Below are 17,347 nucleotides of genomic sequence, written 5' to 3'. Positions count from 1 at the left end.
TGTGCTATTGTATTTAATGGGATTTGAGCATCTACGGATCTTGGTATCCACCGGTGGTCCTAGAACCAAACCCCTGCAGATACCAAAGGCCCACTGCAATTTGTACAGTAATTATTTTTCTGTCTTGTTCATCCTAAGCCACCCTGCTGGTGTCATTTAAGACCAGAGAGAAGTGAAGCCACACATATCTCCAAGACGGAATTCCCTTGTCTGGGAGTGCATATAAGGCATGAAAATAGCATTGCTTTCTCTTGTTGCAGGTATGATCATTCTCATCATTATAGCCGCCTGGAGAGCAAGAGGCTTGGGCGAGGCAGCTACAAGGAACAGAATGTCTTTGTGTATCGGTAACGTCTGGGGCAGCTGGAAATGCCACAAAACAGAAAACCCCATAACCAAATCCAAGCCTGATCAAATAAATCATAGGATCAAAGATTTGGGAGAGGCCCCATAGGCTATTAACTCCAAACCCCCACTCAGTGCAGGAACTCCAACTATCCTCAGAATTGTATTTTAGCCACCTTCCTTACTTGTGTTTACATCACACTTTGTAATTGTTACATATATGTCACTGCTTTTTGCCTGAGTTTTGTTTTACCCTTATAAAAGTTTGCTAGGCAGGTGGTACTGCAAGACTGACTTCCCAAGCTCAGCCAACACAACTTTATAGCCAAGTAGTGATTTGAACCTGCACTTCAAATCTCACACATGTGAATTCTTGCATCTCGTAATCTCAGCTCTTTTATCTGCTACGCCAAACTTTCTCATTAGAGATGCACCCACAACAATACAGACAGGAAACTAAGCCTGCTTTCACCAAATTTGTAAGGCTATGTTTGGAATGAACCGCTCCAACTACTGTGACAGTCTCACCTGATATAATCATGATTGTAATAAATAAATCCCTTCCGATGAAAACTAGCATTGCAGGCTAAGGATAAATTGGTTCGTTGTGTGCAAAATAATCCTATGGAGGAGCATTTAGTAAAAATAGCACACATGTGCTATCTCTGAAGTAGTATGGATCAAAAAACAGGTTTGACCTATCTCAGGGAGAACTAGATTTACATATAACTTGTGATGGGAGTACAGTGGTTATTCTGTTGTAGGAGGAAGACCCAGATTTCAAAGCCTTACTCAGTTTACCAGGGCGGCCTTGGGTCGATCACTGTCTTTCAAAGTAATCTGCCTCACAGGATTGTTGCGAAGATAAAAAGGAAGACTGCTCTGTGTGGTACCTTGATCTGCCTGTAGGAAATGAGGGATAAAAATGTAACCAAACAAAAGTGCAGTATCCCTACAGTAGGCCCAAAATGCTTATATCCAAGTTCACTTTCGTGTAGCTAAAATGAATGTCCAGACATGCTGGATGGTAGGGGGCAGTGTTAGCCCTGCAAGGTGACAGCCCCGCCACATCCCAACCAAAAAACTTCAACCTAACATTTTTGCCCCAAATTGTCCCCAAGTTTTTGCCATATTTGTGGGTCTCCTTTGACCGTTTCAGCCCATGGAGGGAGTTCTAAAAATAACAATAAAAGGTCTCTCCTAGGCCTAAAATGGCTCAGAGGAGCTAAAAGTGGCAAAAATCCCCCCAGAACCAGTTTCTTGCATTTCAGTGTTTCATTTTGTTTTTAATGGAATTTCTTTTTCACCCCTAGAGTTCCAAGGGGCTACACTTTGCTGCCCATCCCTCATCAAGGTTTAGAGGCAGGGTTCCTCATGTAATCTTTTGAGCTATGAAACCCCTCGGGTGCACCCTATCTTTCTGTTTTCTCCCTTTTTTTCCACTGACAGAATGGATGTTGTATCTGTTACTGATTGGCGCCAATTTGAGGATGGAGATGCTGGAAACTCCACAGCCTTTGTTAGGGGCCCATTTGCTGCTCGCTTCCACTCTTCATATACAGGTAATGCACAAGTTCTCCATGAGAAGGTTCTAGTATGGATCCACAGATTCCTGATAAAACCAGGAACTTAAGTCAGCCTGCCAGGAAAGTATGGTAAAAGTCAGTGTGGCATGAAGGATAATCAGTTCTGAGAATTAAAATCCTGGCATTTCTTGTTTTCAAATCTTCCCACTCCCTAAAGGCATGGTAAGAATGATCATGAGAAGCACATCTCACTAAAGATGGTTGGAACCCTTCCTGTGCTTTGTAATAATAAATTGTTCTTCTTGCTGTACTAAGTATGATTATGGCTGCATCTGCACTGCAGAAATAATCCAGTTTGACACCACTTTAACTATTATAGCTCAATGCTATGGTGTTCTAGGAACTGTAGTTTTGTGACATTTAGCTTTCTCTGCCAGATTGCTCTGGTGCCGCAACAAACTACAGTTCCCAGAATTCCATAGCATTGAGTTAGGGCAGTTAAAGTGGTGTCAGACTGAATTATTTATGCAGTGTGGATGCAGCCTGCATGGAATATAGAAGCATCACACTGTTTTAGGCAGGGCTAGTGTACTCTGCACTAAAAATGCTGGAATTCTGGACTAAAAGAAGCTACTTTCAGCAAACCATATGAATTACACAAACTAACAAAATCTGAGTGATTTGTTTAGCCAATTTACTGCCCTTTTTGTGGATCTATATGTGTGATTACTTATAAAACTGTAGAAGGAAATTCTGTAAAACATTTGAGGCTAAATGGGAAAAAGAAATTTTTAGCATAGGGTTTTATACACTATCACTGATAAAATGGACTGTCGTCTAAGAAAGCTTACAGTAGAAATTTCTTTTCCCCAGTTCTTCTCCAAGCTGTTGGGGGATTTGCTTATACAGTGGTGCCTCGGGTTACGAAAGTAATTCGTTCCGCGGCCGCTTTCGTAACCCGAAAAGCCTTCGTAAGCCGAATTGCCATAGGCGCTAATGGGGAAAAGCCGCGATTCCGTGCGAAAAAGCCGAAAAAAGCACCAAAAGTTTTTTCGTAATCCGAAAAAACATTCGTAACCCGAAACAATAATTCCCTATGGGATTTTTTCGTATCCCGAAAATTTCGTAACCTGGGTATTTCGTATCCCGAGGTACCACTGTACCTTTTAAAGCTGAAAACAGGATCAAGGGCTGTCTCCTTTAATACATATAAAATTCTCTCTCTCAACATCTGAACCACTGATATGCAACCATAGCCATCATGGATTTTGTGCTAATAGTACATCATGCAAGTCCCCGCGAAGCTGTCCATGAACTTGACTTGCTGTTTGGTGTGTGCAACAAACTGATGGAGCAGTGGAAAACTCAGGTACATTATAGATGTGGGGATGGAGGAGGCTGCTAACTAGATTAATCCTCATGCACCATAATTTTCCCTGCATGCATTTGAGCAGAACGTGATGGTGCTGGGAGACCTGAATGCTGCTGGGGCCTACATCCCACCGAACGCTTGGGCTGGGATCTGCCTGCGAAGCGACCTTGCTTTCCACTGGCTCATTGGTGACACAGAAGACACCACAGTCAGCCACCGGTCCTGCTGTGCCTATGACAGGTACTGAACCAAAGTGCTGACTTGAGACCCAGCCAACTCCTTTCTCCAAAGTCAGGGACATCAAAAATTCAGGAACACCAGGCACAAAAGCAAACCTGTCCTCACTATTCTGGTATATACATTTGGGAAACCTGTGGCTCTCCAAATGATGAGCAACTATTTCTGGAGCAAGCTGGCTTGAGCTGAAGCAAATTGGAATGAGGGAGGGCAACAAGATGACCACAAAACAAACCTAAAAATATGATAGTGCTCTTCTCTCTACTGAACTTGAGAGCAGAGTAATACAATGTTTGAGCAGGAGTACCATTAAATCTATGCCATAGATAGGCCTATTAAATCTCCTATTTGGCTATGCTATAGTTGGCCACCCACAGAGTAATCTGCTCACTTTCTTGGACACAAAGCAATGTAGTCTTACCATTTACCACTTTAGTGTTTGTTTTCCTCCTGCTAGGATCATAGTCCATGGGGAAGAGTTCCTTGGTGCTGTTGTGCCCAGATCAGCCAAGCCTTTCAATTTCACACAAGCACTTGGATTATCTGAAGAAGAGGTGAGTACACTTTATAGCAGTGATTCCCAACCTTCCTAATGCCGCGACCCTTTAATACAGTTCCTCATGTTGTGGTGACCCAAACCCATGAAATTATTTTTGTTGCTACTTCATAACTGTAATTAAATACAGGCTGGGAACCACTGCTTTATAGGCTCCCGCCAAAACAAACCCAATGGCTGCCACATCAGCTACTGGGCTGAATGTAATGGGAAAAGACCTAAATAATCCTCACCATCCCATTTCCACAGGCCTTAGAAATCAGTGACCACTATCCTGTAGAGGTGAACCTGCAGCTTAGCCCCAAGGCCCAGCGAGAACTCTGAATTTTTGGCTGTCCTCCTGTTCCTTGAGATGGAGTGAAGCAAAGGGACTGAGGTAAGAAAAAGACAACAGCCAGAATCTTGTTAACTATTTACACAAGTAACTTCTCCTGGCTCAACTCCCTAATGGAAATATAATACAACTGTGCTGACCATCAACAGAATGGCCACCCTTGTTCCCAAGCAGCTGATATTCAGTAAAGTTGGCTGGGGGAGTGAGTTATGTTCATGGCGATAGTGTCAAAATCATGACCAAGTAGTGATCATGAATACAAAACAGTAAAAGTTAGATCAGTAGCTGAGGGCACTCTACTGATGATTGGAGCAGTTGAATTATGTTTTTGTCAGGGGGTTTTTTTTTTTTTGGGCGGGGGGGGGGGGGGTCAGACCAGGAATCAGTTAGAAGAGACCATCCATCCCACTTATCTGAATTTACTAAAGAGAAGCTCAAAGGTTGCCTAGCTGATACTGGATTTCAGCCACAGTAAATAGTACCACCATACAGGAACCTGGCAAGCTAAGCCTATCCTATCCTACTTAACAGTTGGAAGGGATTGTGGAACTCAGTGGCAGCTATGTCAACCATCCAACTGGCATACATAGCCCCCCACCCTGTGCTTTGGTGTATTCTCATTCATAATGTAAACCAAGGATCAGGTTACAGAAGCACCTCTGCTCCCCTCTATGTGCTCTCTATAAGGCCTATGTTCATAACTGTGAAAATTTAGATACTCTGATTAAGCTGAGGATACTTGGCATATTATCTAGATGAGTTTTTCATTTATATGGCAAGTTTCTAACTCTTCAAATTATATTATTCTCGATGCTGACAGTGTCATTTAATTCAGTCCAAGCATCTTAAGCTCCAGCCTTCACCAATGGCATTAAGGCATATGTTCTGAAACATGGGAAGAGGTTTACTTTCAAGTCCTTCACCCCTACCTACATCCTGGGCTATACAGAAGCTACTAATTTAACTATGAAGTCAAACTAGTAAATTAAATTAAGTAAGTTGTGAATGGGGTGGGTACAGGGAGACTTCCCAATTGTGGATTCCTCTGTATCCCACAGACCTAAATTTGTTTTTCCTGTAGATAATCCCCTTTTCTTTCAGCTGAAGCACAATCAATCCCAGGATATTTCACTGACATCGCTGAATACCTCTTTGCAATTTTTGATTTAATATAACTCTATGGCTTTCTTTCAACAATTATATCTGCAGCGTTTCTATTCTGACATTCATAAATGTGCACAATGAGTTCCATGTTTTGTTCTATTCCTAAACACAAGTGCTCATTCTGGATTTAAGACACATTTAATCCAACGTGCTCATTCACAAATGCTGATTTACACTATCTAATTATAGATTTTTAAAACTCCAACTTTAGCTTAAAACATGCTTTCAAATTTGCCAATTTTAATGGTTGGTGCAATCCCTATTCTGTTTGTAAAGGGACAAACCACCCTGTCTCTTATCTCACTTTGGAATCCCATTCAAAAGTTTGTACAGTATGATGTGGAGGGTCACATATTCTCTCCTGTGATTTAAATCTATTAACAATTGCCTGAGAATCTTTTTTGCAAGTACAACATGGCATGTTCTGAAAGAAAGACCAACAGATCTCCCTTGTGCACTGCCTTTATCAGTCAATGAAAATGAACATAAGAATGTAAGCATCTGAGTTCTCCAGAACTATTTCATGTGGCTAAACAATACAAACATCTGTGGATGGGGGAACTGGAACTAAATTTAATCTCTCATCCATTAATTTAGCCCAATTTTTTCTTCTAGGCCCAAATTCTTCTATGTCCAACTTTTTTGTCTGACGAGAGTTCTAAGAACTTGAAAATTTGCATTTCAGACAGTGGTAATAAAGGTATTGCCCAGAACTATCATTTTTTTTTGGGGGGGGGGGAATATCATGGGGATGCAAAGAGTGACCTAGTGAGTGTGCAGAAACTGAAACAAACCATTTTGGGACTGATTGCTTCCTCAGCCCTTAAAACATTTAATAATAGTCAAAATCTCACCACTATCTGTGTGCATACAGCATTATTCCAAGGCTCAAACACAAGCCTGCTCCCTGCTTTTCAAACTGACGGATTGAAATGTGCTCATTTCTCAGAATCCAATTCTACACCTTCCCTTATATTTTTATTTAAGAGGCATTCTTTAATTATCCCAGTTTAAGAATCAATTGTTTTATCAAAGCTCTCAAGGCAACCAATCACCCAACCAACCATGTTACATGTCTTATTTGTGTATGGCTGGTACTGATACCTCCTCCTGTCACATAAACTCATAACCCAAAAATTCAATAGGCAAGACTGAGTCTACAGGATACATTTTATATAAATAAAAATTCTCAAAAGTCTTCTATGACAATATACTAGGGAGTGTAAAATCTAAGTCTGTATTTCAGCCCTCACCCTCACACCTTTGCCCATGGTCTTTGTGTGCCAACAGCTAGAAAATCCTTTCAAGAGTTTTACACTTCCAGCTCATAAGAAATCTCTCCCATATGTAAATTAAAAATGTTGTTGTGTGGGCAACTTGCTGAGCAAACCAGTCACATTGAATGTACCCAACTGTGGCTGTGCACTGCAGAGCAAGACTGCTAATGGGAAATACGCTGTTGGAAATAGAACATCTATAATTGCCATCTTTACAATAAAGAAACAAACTCAACCACCTGGTTATGGTACCTGGATGGTACTGTGATTCTGACTGCTTCCTTGAGAGCTTGTGATAAAACAACTTGAGAATCATCAGTGAGAGAACAAGATGCTAATAGAGAATTTGGTGTTTATCTCATAAATGCCTTCACTTCAGTTTTTATTTTTAAAAGCAAATTAAACGCATCTTCTAAAGTTCTAGTAATCCCACCCTTGGCCAAAACTTTAACAACCACACAGGAAGTAGATAGAACTGTTTATTTTCATGAATCTTCCTTCAAGAATAAAACAACGGAGCATTCTAACAAATCAGGTCATCATGCTGCATGTAAGGCACGCCACTTGTCCAGAGGGCCCCTGTTGGGGATGTATTTAACTCCACAACCATCAGGGATGAGGCGCTTCTCAGACACCATTTCCTCAAACTCGTCAGCATTGAATTTGGTGAAGCCCCATTTCTTGGAAATGTGGATCTGAGAGAGAGAGAGAGAGATCTATCAGAAAATTCACACACTACCCTCAAATTTCTTCTATGTGTGCTTTAAAAATGACTGAACATACTATCACATATCAAGTGGTCTCCAATTGCCTAAGAATTCCCATAATTCACATCCTTCTATATCAGACTATAAAGTAGGTCAGTGATGAGATAACAGAACCTTTTGTTCAGAATTAGTTCATTATAATATAAAGGCAACAAAATAAGCATATGGTCTCATTTAGTTCACTGACAACTTTAACACTTGCGCTGTAAGAAGATAAGGCCTGATCGCCACACATTACCTTCTGTCTACCAGGAAACTTGAACTTAGCCCTGCGCAGTGCTTCAATAACATGTTCCTTATTCTGCACCTTAGTACGAATGGACATGATGACCTGGCCAATGTGGACACGAGCTACTGTGCCCTGAGGCTTTCCAAATGCTCCACGCATTCCAGTCTGGAGCCTAAAAAGAAACCAAGGAATAATATTTTAGCGTATAACATTCAAGGGGTGAACTATGCTACAATATCAGTAGTCAAGATTTCTTAGTAAAACATGTGCAAAGTTGATAAAGCCCATCATCACAGAAGCTAGTTCACCAAGAACCAAGTGTTCCCAAGGTCCCTTAAGGTGCTCTGTACAAGGAACGGAGCACGTACACAACCAGGGGATTTTGCTGTGCGCAGTCAGTGCACACCATCCCCTGACAGCAACAGGGGCTGGTCGGCTTAATTGACTGCACTCAATGCTACCCCTTCCCACAAGGTTACCATCAGAGGCATGTCTCGAGCCATTTCTCACCTATCAGCTCCAGCACATGACAACATCTTGTTGATACGGATGACGTGGAAGGGATGCAGGCGCACTCGGATGTGAAAGCCATCCTTGCCACAGCTCTTCACCATGTACTTGTTGGCACAGATCCGGGCAGCCTCCAGAGCTGTAGAGGCAGAGTGAATGATTGGGTAAGGCAGACAAAATGAGGGAGAGCACACCATCACAGCCAACAACAAACTCCATGATATCTCAATGGTCCTTACCTTCCGATGACAGCTGCTCATATTCATCTGATACCATGTGTCCACAGAGTGGGAATTCATCAACCTTAGCCTTCTTCCTACCCAAGTCAAAAATCCTGATCTTGGGATCTGTGGGAAAAGTAATCGTATCATCTACTTGTACAGAGCAGACAGGCAAAAAACTGAACCCTTTGACGTTCCCAATCAAAGGTGAGAAAGCTACTGGTCAAATTAATACCACTTTGACATTATTGTTCATTCTTCCTCTCTCAAGAATCCTGTCTCAGATTAAATCTTATGCTGCTTTCTGAAATGTACAATTTATCTCAATGAAAAAAGCAAAATGCTAGCTAGCTTGGGTTACCACTCTACTTACCAGGAACACCCCTGCAGAAGCGGGACTTGGGGTAAGGCTTGTTCTTGCAATACCGATAGCTAGAGAAAAAGGCACAGTGAAAAGAGATGATTAAAAAAGAACCAAAACAGTCACTGTAACAGTTGATTAGTTTAAACAGATGAGGTTCTGTATCCTAATATTCTAACCAAAAATGCTGAGTTTCAAAAGCAACCCCTTAATACTGGTGCTGGAAGTCACCCAGCTGGCTAACTTCTTGCCTCTGTAGGACACTAAATTTTGTACCCAAGATCATTTAGTATAGATGAGGTTTCAGAAAGTGGCTTGAGACACAGACCAAACCTTGACACTGACCAACGTGGCTGAGGCTTCTGGGAGATGAAGTCCAAAAACTCTTAAAGGGCACTGTTTGGGGACCACTGAACCCCCCCTTACAAATTACTACTCCACCTTGTACTAACAAGCCCTATTTGTTCTAACAGCATGATCTATGTTACTTTACAAGAGCATTCACACCCACTCCTCTTCTTCCATGCTCTTGCTCACAAGTCTTGTAATACCTTCTTTCCATCCCCATTCAACATTTTGTATGTTTTAAAACGTTTTACTGTTTTAAGAGGATTACTTTAATTGTGTTGTTTTAATATGATTATATATATATATATATATATATATATATGGGAAATGTACTTATCTGGCCATTCTCCCACGTTGGCACCCAAGGCAGCTTACAAGATGTGTATATACATATACATATACACAAGTTGTAATCCACCTTGGGTCCCAACATGGGAGAAAGGTGGTATAAAAATTAAAATAAATAGAGTTCCCTTGAATGTTCCACATCTCAGTGCCTCATCCCTCTTTGCAGTTAGGACACCCTCCATGTTGAGCATGACTAAGAACCATGAGATTTATATGAGTGTTATTAGTTTTCACATTGTAATCCTATTATATATTCAGTACATATTGTATGCATGATACACACACACACACACACCCCTCCATATTTGTTATGTTTTGGGGCACAAGACCCCTGTGAATAGGAAAAACCCCACAAATAACAAAACAAAAACAAAAAACAAAAAAAAACCATGTTTTTAACTGGAGTGGATGCTTCTCTAGGAATCTCTAGGTCCTCCAGTGCAACTCTGTGGTCAATGTCTGACAGACACTGACCATAGAATTGCATTGGAGAAGCCACAAATGCCTAGGGGAGTGGTCTCTCTAGGAATCACTAGGTCTTTCAGTGTGGCTTTTAATTAAAGTTGACCATAGAGTTGCACTGGAGGAGGACCTAGAGATTCAGAGAACATATCAGATCCACAAATATAAAAGCCACAAATGTGGAGGGATGCGTGTATATTATATTATATCATATGATATGATATATTGCATATGTTATATATCACATATATATACACTGTATATGATATATAATGATATACATGTTATATGTGATATAACTATATATATATAGATACATACACACATATAATATGCCTCATCCCCCCACATTTGTGGCTTTGATATTTGCAGATTTTATACTGTATATATACACTGTATATTCCTTGAATGCCCTACAGTTGGTCCTCCTGGACCTGCCCCAGGCTCAACGCAGCAGGATTTGAACCCTGCTCCCCAGAGTCCAGGTCCCCAGCCACACTCTCCTCCTCCCTCCCCTTCCAGCCTCCTGGCTTCCCCTCCCCGAGGGCAGCGAACTCACCATCGCGCGGGTCTGCGGCCCATGGTGACGGGTCTGAAAGAGAAAACAGGCAGGGAAAGTCAATTAGGGAAGGAGAGAGGGGCCTGGGCCCTCCTTTCCCCGAGCGAGACAGAGCAGCCGCCATTTCACTCACCTCGCCGAGAGGAAAAAGAGAGCGCCTCCGCGCATGCGCGGGGCTTATCAAGGGCGCCGCTCTAGGGAGGCTGAAACCATAGACGTAGGCCATGCCGGAGCGGCGTGACGCCAATCGCCACTTCCGGTTGGCTCCCGGAAACGCTCCTTTTAGAAGAGGAAGCAGGGTTGCAAGTACCCGGATGTGTGAAGGCCTCGTTGGCAAACTTATGTTCTCGTGGTGTTTGGGGACTTCCGCTCCCATAATTCCTGGCATCTGAACAAGCTGGCTGGGGCTTCTGGGAGTTGAAGTCCAAAAAAGAGTCTCTTTGTCTTTGGGGGTCTTAAGCAGAGACTGGATGGCCATCTGTCAGGGGTGTGTTGATTGTGAGTCCCTGCGTGGCAGAAGGTGGTGGGGCTGGACGGCCCTTGGGGTCTCTCTTCCAACTCTGGGACTCTATGATTAACAGCTGCATCGTCTGCGCATGCTCAGGACTCCGAGGCGCGCTTTCCCTCTCAGGTAAGAAGGAGAGAGGCAGGAGAAAAGGCACCTCCGCTTCCCTCTCTTGCTGTACTGTAAGTGGACAGTAAGTAGCCTGGCTTGGATTTGGGGGGGGGGGGGGTTAAAAAACGTTATTATTAAAATAATCCAATACAAATCTCTACATAATAATAATAATAATAATAAGGATTTATTTATAGCCTGCCCAAGCATGAAGAGTTAAGGCAGGTTGCAATATTTAAGAAAATACATAGTAAATAACAATAAAAATAACATAGGAAATCACAATGGCTGTAAATAGCAAAAGGAATGCATGGCAAATAACAACAAAAGCAATAAGATAACAATGAGTGATGCATAACAATTAACATAGCAAACCAATAAAGTACAAAACTAAGCCCCAAAATACATACACGCTTTTACGCTCAGTCCTTATACATGAGGCACGTAAGAATAAACAAAACCTAACAGTAAGGAAATAATGCATATATAAAACATATATAACTGAACAAATTAAATTTCTTATTTGCTTATTTACTTATTTTTCAATTTACCTTCCATTCTCTTTTCTATCAACATTATCTCCAAATTTCTTCCTAGCCCTCCATTTAATCTTTTCCACATCCTTCTTTCTGCCTTACTTTCCTTCTTCTTCTCTTCCAAACTCCTGCTTCTAGCTTCGCTTTCTTACTTCTTTCTCATTCCCTTTACACACACCTTCTTCCACATACTCAAACCTTTTACACCAGGGGTTGGCAACCTATGGCCCACAGGCCAGATCCAGCCCAGCGAGGCCTTGGGACTGGGACCGGCCCGGTCCTGCCGCCAATTGTCGCCCCCGCCTCGGCTTCCATGCCGCTCCGGGCGCCATTTTGTGTTCTAAAATGGTGGCTGAAGTCTCGCATGACCTTTGCAGTTGCAGGGCAGGATGGGAAAAGTCGTGCGAGACTTCGACGCCATTTTAGAACACAGCAGCAGGCCTGTTGCTGTCGCCAGAGCGCTCCTGGAAGGTTCCAGTGGCCGCGGCAGGCCTGTACGGGGAGGAATTCAAAATGGTGGTGCCATCATTATTATTATTGTTATTATTTGTCCTGGGTGACCTCTGTGTAAAATCCCTTCACAGGGGCTTGCACCTTTCTGGGTTGAGACAGTGTGCATGCATTCCTTCTTGTTTGTGGGCTTGCCTTCTAGTAGTTTCCATGCTGGTAACAATTATTATTATTATTATTATTATTATTATTATTAATGTTACTACTTGCTGGTGCATTTTGGGATTGTGGTGTTTGACTGAGATGACAGTCTTTTGTATTTCAATTAATACATTTTTTTAATTGGATGATGAGATGAATAAAAATTTATATCTGGAAAATCCATATATATCTATATCTATATATATGGATATGGATACATATCTCAATAAATACACTGTGTCTTTTTCTTTGTTTGGTTTGGGTATCAGACATAGGAGACCTAAGTTTGAATCCCTGCTTGGCCATGGAAAACAACCAGTTGGCCTTGGGCAAGTCACACTCCCTTAGCCTCACAGGAAGACAAAGGCAACCCCTCCTTGGAACCAATGATAGGTTTGCCCTGGGCTTCTCAAACTATTCAGAAGACACTGTTCAGAAGGGATTTGCCTTTGCCATCTTGCTGAAGGCCTTGCAGTGGGTTTCTCTGGTTGAGCAGGGATTCAAGGTAGCATTGTACTGTATGTTGTATTTATGTCATCTGCTGTGTAAGCACCGGTTCATGTGCAAGTTCACTATGCGAGTTCAGCCATATTCCTTTTTAGGGTAGTGTGAACTGAAAAGGTGGTGGAGGAACCGGCTCAGTTTGTGAGGACTGGCAAGGCTGCATTGATTAACACTGATCAGGCTGCATTGATGAGCAGTGCAGTCTGTATGTCTCTGTGTGGGAAATTTTATTGCTGGTATATTGTTTTTGTAGCGCTGTATATGTATGTGTATATATATATATATATATGTATGTATGTATTTTACTAAGAGCAATTTTGTACTCCTAGGTAACAATGATGTCCAAAAAGGTTGCCGCTAAGAGGAAGATCGACGTGGAATGGAGGGTATTCAACCCACAGTGGACAGAAGATTACTTTTTCATCGAGCACAAGGAGAAAGCTGTGTGCTTGATATGCCAGGGTACAGTGGCTGTGTTCAAGGAATACAATTTGCATCAACACTATCAAATGCATCATAAAGATACATACGATGGTTTTGTTGGACAAGTGAGAAAAGATAAAATATCCAAACTGAAAACTTCATTGGCAAGCCAGCAAAATATTCTTGTGAAGCAGAAGCAGCAAAATATTTCATCCATGCGAGCAAGTTATGAAATTGCCCAGGCAATAGCGTCCGCTGGCAAATCATTCACGGAGGGAGAATTTGTTAAAGACTGCCTTCTTATAGCTGCCAAAGCGATGTGTCCAGAAAAGGCTGATGTATTTAATACAGTGAGTCTTTCGGCATGTACAATTTCACAAAGGGTTGAAGAACTGGGAGACAATTTGAAGCAGCAATTGCAAAACTCTGCAAAAAACCTTTCCTATTTTTCCTTGGCACTTGACGAAAGTAACAATATTCGTGATTCTGCACAACTTCTGATTTTTATTCGTGGGATAAATGACAATTTCGAAGTCACAGAAGAGCTTGCTGCACTGCAAAGCATCAAAGAGACCACAACAGGAGAAGATATCTATGAAACAGTTTGCCAGACTGTTAATGGTTTGGAGCTGGACTGGGCTAAACTAGCCAGTGTGACAACCAATGGCGCTCCTAGCATGGTGGGGTCTAAGAGAGGAGTAGTTGCTCGCATTAACCAAGAGATGGAAAAACATAACCGTTCTCAGCCAATAGCCATACACTGCCTCTTCCACCAACAGGCGCTGTGTAGTAAATCACTGAAGTGGGACTTTGTTATGAAAACTGTGGTATCTTGTGTTAACTTCATTAGAGCTAATGCATTGAACCACAGACAATTTCAGGAATTTCTGTCCAAGGAAAATGCTGACTGGGAAGATGTTCTGTACCACACAGAAGTGCGTTGGCTGAGTCGAGGGAAGGTTTTGAGATGTTTCTATGACTTATTGCCAGAGATTGCAGCTTTTCTGGTTTCCAAAAACAAAGAAGTACCAGAGCTCAATGATGCAGAATGGAAATGGCACCTTGCCTTTCTGACAGATGTAACAGAGTTCCTTAATGGTCTCAATGTGGAACTTAAAAGAAAGGGGAAGCTCATCTGTGATATGTATGCATCTGTGAAATCATTTGAACTAAAATTAGGCCTCCTCATCAAACAAGTGAATGAGGGACATTTCAGCCATTTCCCAACTACTCAAAATCTGTCAGCAGAAAAACCATTGGTTGCATTCCCAACAAAAACATGTGTGGAGTTGCTGGAAAAGTTACAAAGCGAGTTCCAAGCTAGATTTAAAGAGCTTCATCTCCATGAACAGGGCATACAGCTTTTCCGAAACCCATTTTCTATTGACATTGAAAATGTGGATTCAATTTACCAAATGGAACTGTGTGACCTGCATAGTTGTGACTCTCTGAAAGACGCATTCAAGTCAAGCAGCCTTCTAAATTTCTATGCATCTCTCCCCTCTGAGAAATACCCTAATATCAGGAACCATGCACGCAAAATGGCAACCATCTTTGGCAGCACTTATGTCTGTGAACAGACTTTTTCCCGGATGAAACATCTGAAAGCGCCAGCCAGATCCAGACTAACAGATGAACACTTGCATCATTTGCTACGAATAGCAGTGACAAATATGGAACCAGACATTAACCATCTCATTAGCCAGAAGCAGGCCCAGAGTTCCCATTAAACATTGTTATTAGATACAGAATTAAGTTTGTTGATTTAATTTGTTCTTCATTAAAATACACTGTTATTTAATACCAAATAAAGTTTGTTTATTTAACTTTACTTGTTCTTGTTCTTGATTTTAGAGATTGTATATGTTCCCATTTTGTTTTTTACTTCAAAATATGATGTGTGCAGCGTATGTAGGAATTATTTTTTTATTTATTTATTTTAAAAAATAATAATAATTTAATTATTTATTTTTTAGCTTCGGCCCCCCAGTTGTCTGAGGGACAGCAACCCGGCCCCCGGCGCAAAAAGGTTGCCTACGCCTGTTCTACACCTACCATATCAGCCTCTTTTACTTTGATCTGTGTTTAATTTTATACACTTTTTAGTAAAAACTGTACCAATACGGTGTAAAGAACATTGAAATATATATTTGTAATTTAATTAAGTTAAGCTGTGGTAGCATGGTAGGGTCTAAATATCCTTTTGCTGTGCTTGTTTTTGACTGAGATTTTTCTTTTATTATTATTATTATTATTATTATTATTATTATTCTTTATTTATATAGCGCTGTAGATTTGCACAGCACTGTACATAAAAACAATAAATATAAAAAAGGAAACCTGCCTATGGCGTACAATCTAAGAAATGATAGGATAATACATATAAAATACATAGCAATACAGGAAATAGTTCAATAAAACAGGCAACAAAAAGAACATCAAATAGCATATTATCTCTTAATAATGTCAATCACATTTTGGATCATCGCTGTATTAGGTTTAGGCTTATCAATTGTAGTTTTGATTTAGCTATTGTCACTTAAACAAAAAATACTACAAGGTTTAAGGCTATGCCTAACAGAGAAAAAGTACATAAACCTCGCTCATGCAAGAACAAAAATGCTATGATTCTGTGATTCTATGAAACTTTAACTTACATCTATCTGATATCTGGCTCTTTTCAGGGTAAATGTTTAGTTTAAAAAAGGTTTTCACAGACTTCCCGTAAATGTTTTTATCACAGCTAAGAGTATTTGAGCAATGCCAGAACTGATTCAGAATTCAAAAGAGCATTGGTTGATGCTCATGAATTAGCAGAAGAAGCTGCAATAGAAACAGTTTTTGAGAAAGAGAAGATCCTCATTCGAAGAAAGAAGAGAACGTTTGACTATGAGCCAAGAGATGAGTTTATAGCTGACCCCTTGGACGGTTTCAAAACTCATTTTTACTTCCCTCTTTTGGACTCAGCTATTAATGTTGTCAGGGAGAGATTTTCTCAGTTGAATGAAATCTCTGGTATATTTGGATTTTTGTACAACATTCATGACCTCAAAGACAGAAACTTGGCAGAGATCACACTGTTATGCCAGAACTTGGAAAAGGCCTTAATGCTCAAGAATAAAGAGGGAGGTCAGGATCAACATCGTGATATGGACGCTTTAGGACTGTGTTCTGAGCTCAGTGGCATTTGTCGTCACTTGGATGATAACCTAACCCCTCAAAACATGCTAAACTACATTTACCACCGTAATCTGGAAAATGGATTTCCCAGTTTGTGTGTTACTCTTAGAATTCTACTCACTTCACCATTTTCTGCAGCTAGTGCAGAAAGGGTTTTTTCCAAATTAAAACACATAAAAACTTACCTGCGTAGTACAATATGCCAGGAAAGACTTACAGATCTTGCTAAGATTTCTATTGAAAGTGAATTAGCAAGCCAGATTGACCCAAAAGATCTAGCGAAAGACTTTGCAAAAACGAAAGCAGGAAAAGCACTATTAGGGGTTTAAGCCTTATTGCTCAATTTCTGGTAAAAAATAACCTTTTAGGGGGTAATAACCACCTGTTGATATATTGTGGGGTTTTTTTTAATGGTTTTGCATTAAAACACTATTTTTCTGTGTTTCTGTGTTTTTTATTGAAGCTCCATTCCAAATGTCACAGTAATTTTAAAAAGTCCTTAACCTGTAAAAACCTAATTGGCTTTTTGACAAATTCTCAATACTATGATGAGAGACTGGAACCTAAGTTTTATGCCATGTTTAGCTTTAACAAACGAAACGGCGGAAATCAAGGGGTGAAAATAATCATGAGCATTATTGTCTTTCCTAATGAATCGTGCCTTCTCATGATGTGGCCAAAGTACAGCAGCCTCAATTTAGTCATCTTTGCTTCCAGGGAGATACCTGGCTTCATCTGTTAGGATCAATTTGTCTTTTGGCCTGTCCACAATATCCTCAGCACCTCATCTCAAATGAAATGATTTCCTCCCTATCAGCTTG

At 40.9% G+C, this 17,347-nt stretch overlaps 3 protein-coding genes and 1 non-coding gene across 7 annotated transcripts in view; 2 read left to right on the top strand and 2 right to left on the bottom strand.

Moving 5' to 3' along the window:
• The window catches only part of LOC121922102 (deoxyribonuclease gamma-like), a 7,443-nt gene extending 1,204 nt beyond the window's left edge, over positions 1 to 6,239 (top strand). The window contains exons 3-9 of one of the 2 annotated variants that reach the window (XM_042451056.1): positions 261 to 347; positions 1,795 to 1,907; positions 3,128 to 3,240; positions 3,326 to 3,483; positions 3,938 to 4,034; positions 4,286 to 4,412; positions 5,472 to 6,239. In XM_042451056.1, coding sequence (XP_042306990.1) covers positions 261 to 347; positions 1,795 to 1,907; positions 3,128 to 3,240; positions 3,326 to 3,483; positions 3,938 to 4,034; positions 4,286 to 4,360 — 643 coding nt within the window. In that variant the 3' untranslated portion in view covers positions 4,361 to 4,412; positions 5,472 to 6,239. The remainder of the gene's footprint in view (positions 1 to 260; positions 348 to 1,794; positions 1,908 to 3,127; positions 3,241 to 3,325; positions 3,484 to 3,937; positions 4,035 to 4,285; positions 4,413 to 5,471) is intronic. The other variant, XM_042451057.1, reaches the window with a different exon arrangement.
• A 1,038-nt stretch (positions 6,240 to 7,277) lies between these two features.
• RPL10 (ribosomal protein L10) lies at positions 7,278 to 10,771 on the bottom strand. The gene is made up of 7 exons (XM_042451058.1): positions 10,750 to 10,771; positions 10,617 to 10,649; positions 8,912 to 8,970; positions 8,557 to 8,664; positions 8,318 to 8,456; positions 7,817 to 7,979; positions 7,278 to 7,506 (listed from the first exon to the last, which is right to left on the bottom strand). Exons 2-7 carry the CDS (start codon positions 10,637 to 10,639, stop codon positions 7,351 to 7,353), a joined length of 648 nt encoding a protein of 215 aa, XP_042306992.1. The 5' UTR covers positions 10,640 to 10,649; positions 10,750 to 10,771; the 3' UTR covers positions 7,278 to 7,350.
• On the bottom strand, positions 8,124 to 8,258 carry LOC121924552. Its single transcript, XR_006102657.1, has one exon. It is a non-coding gene; the product is annotated as a small nucleolar RNA SNORA70 (small nucleolar RNA).
• A 142-nt stretch (positions 10,772 to 10,913) lies between the features above and the next one.
• LOC121922099 (general transcription factor II-I repeat domain-containing protein 2A-like) lies at positions 10,914 to 15,172 on the top strand. 3 transcript variants are annotated; one of them, XM_042451047.1, is made up of 2 exons: positions 10,914 to 11,247; positions 13,253 to 15,172. In XM_042451047.1, the coding sequence occupies exon 2, from the start codon at positions 13,259 to 13,261 to the stop codon at positions 15,074 to 15,076; it is 1,818 nt and encodes a 605-aa protein (XP_042306981.1). In that variant the 5' UTR covers positions 10,914 to 11,247; positions 13,253 to 13,258; the 3' UTR covers positions 15,077 to 15,172. The 3 variants fall into 3 exon arrangements, with proteins under 3 accessions (XP_042306981.1, XP_042306980.1, XP_042306983.1); XM_042451046.1 differs by having other exon boundaries at positions 10,914 to 11,314; XM_042451049.1 differs by having other exon boundaries at positions 11,247 to 11,303.
• Positions 15,173 to 17,347: the final 2,175 nt, after the last annotated feature.

This window comes from Sceloporus undulatus, chromosome 2, assembly GCF_019175285.1.
Source record: "Sceloporus undulatus isolate JIND9_A2432 ecotype Alabama chromosome 2, SceUnd_v1.1, whole genome shotgun sequence".
NCBI lineage: Eukaryota > Metazoa > Chordata > Lepidosauria > Squamata > Phrynosomatidae > Sceloporus > Sceloporus undulatus.
This window is presented reverse-complemented; position numbering and strand designations above follow the sequence as displayed.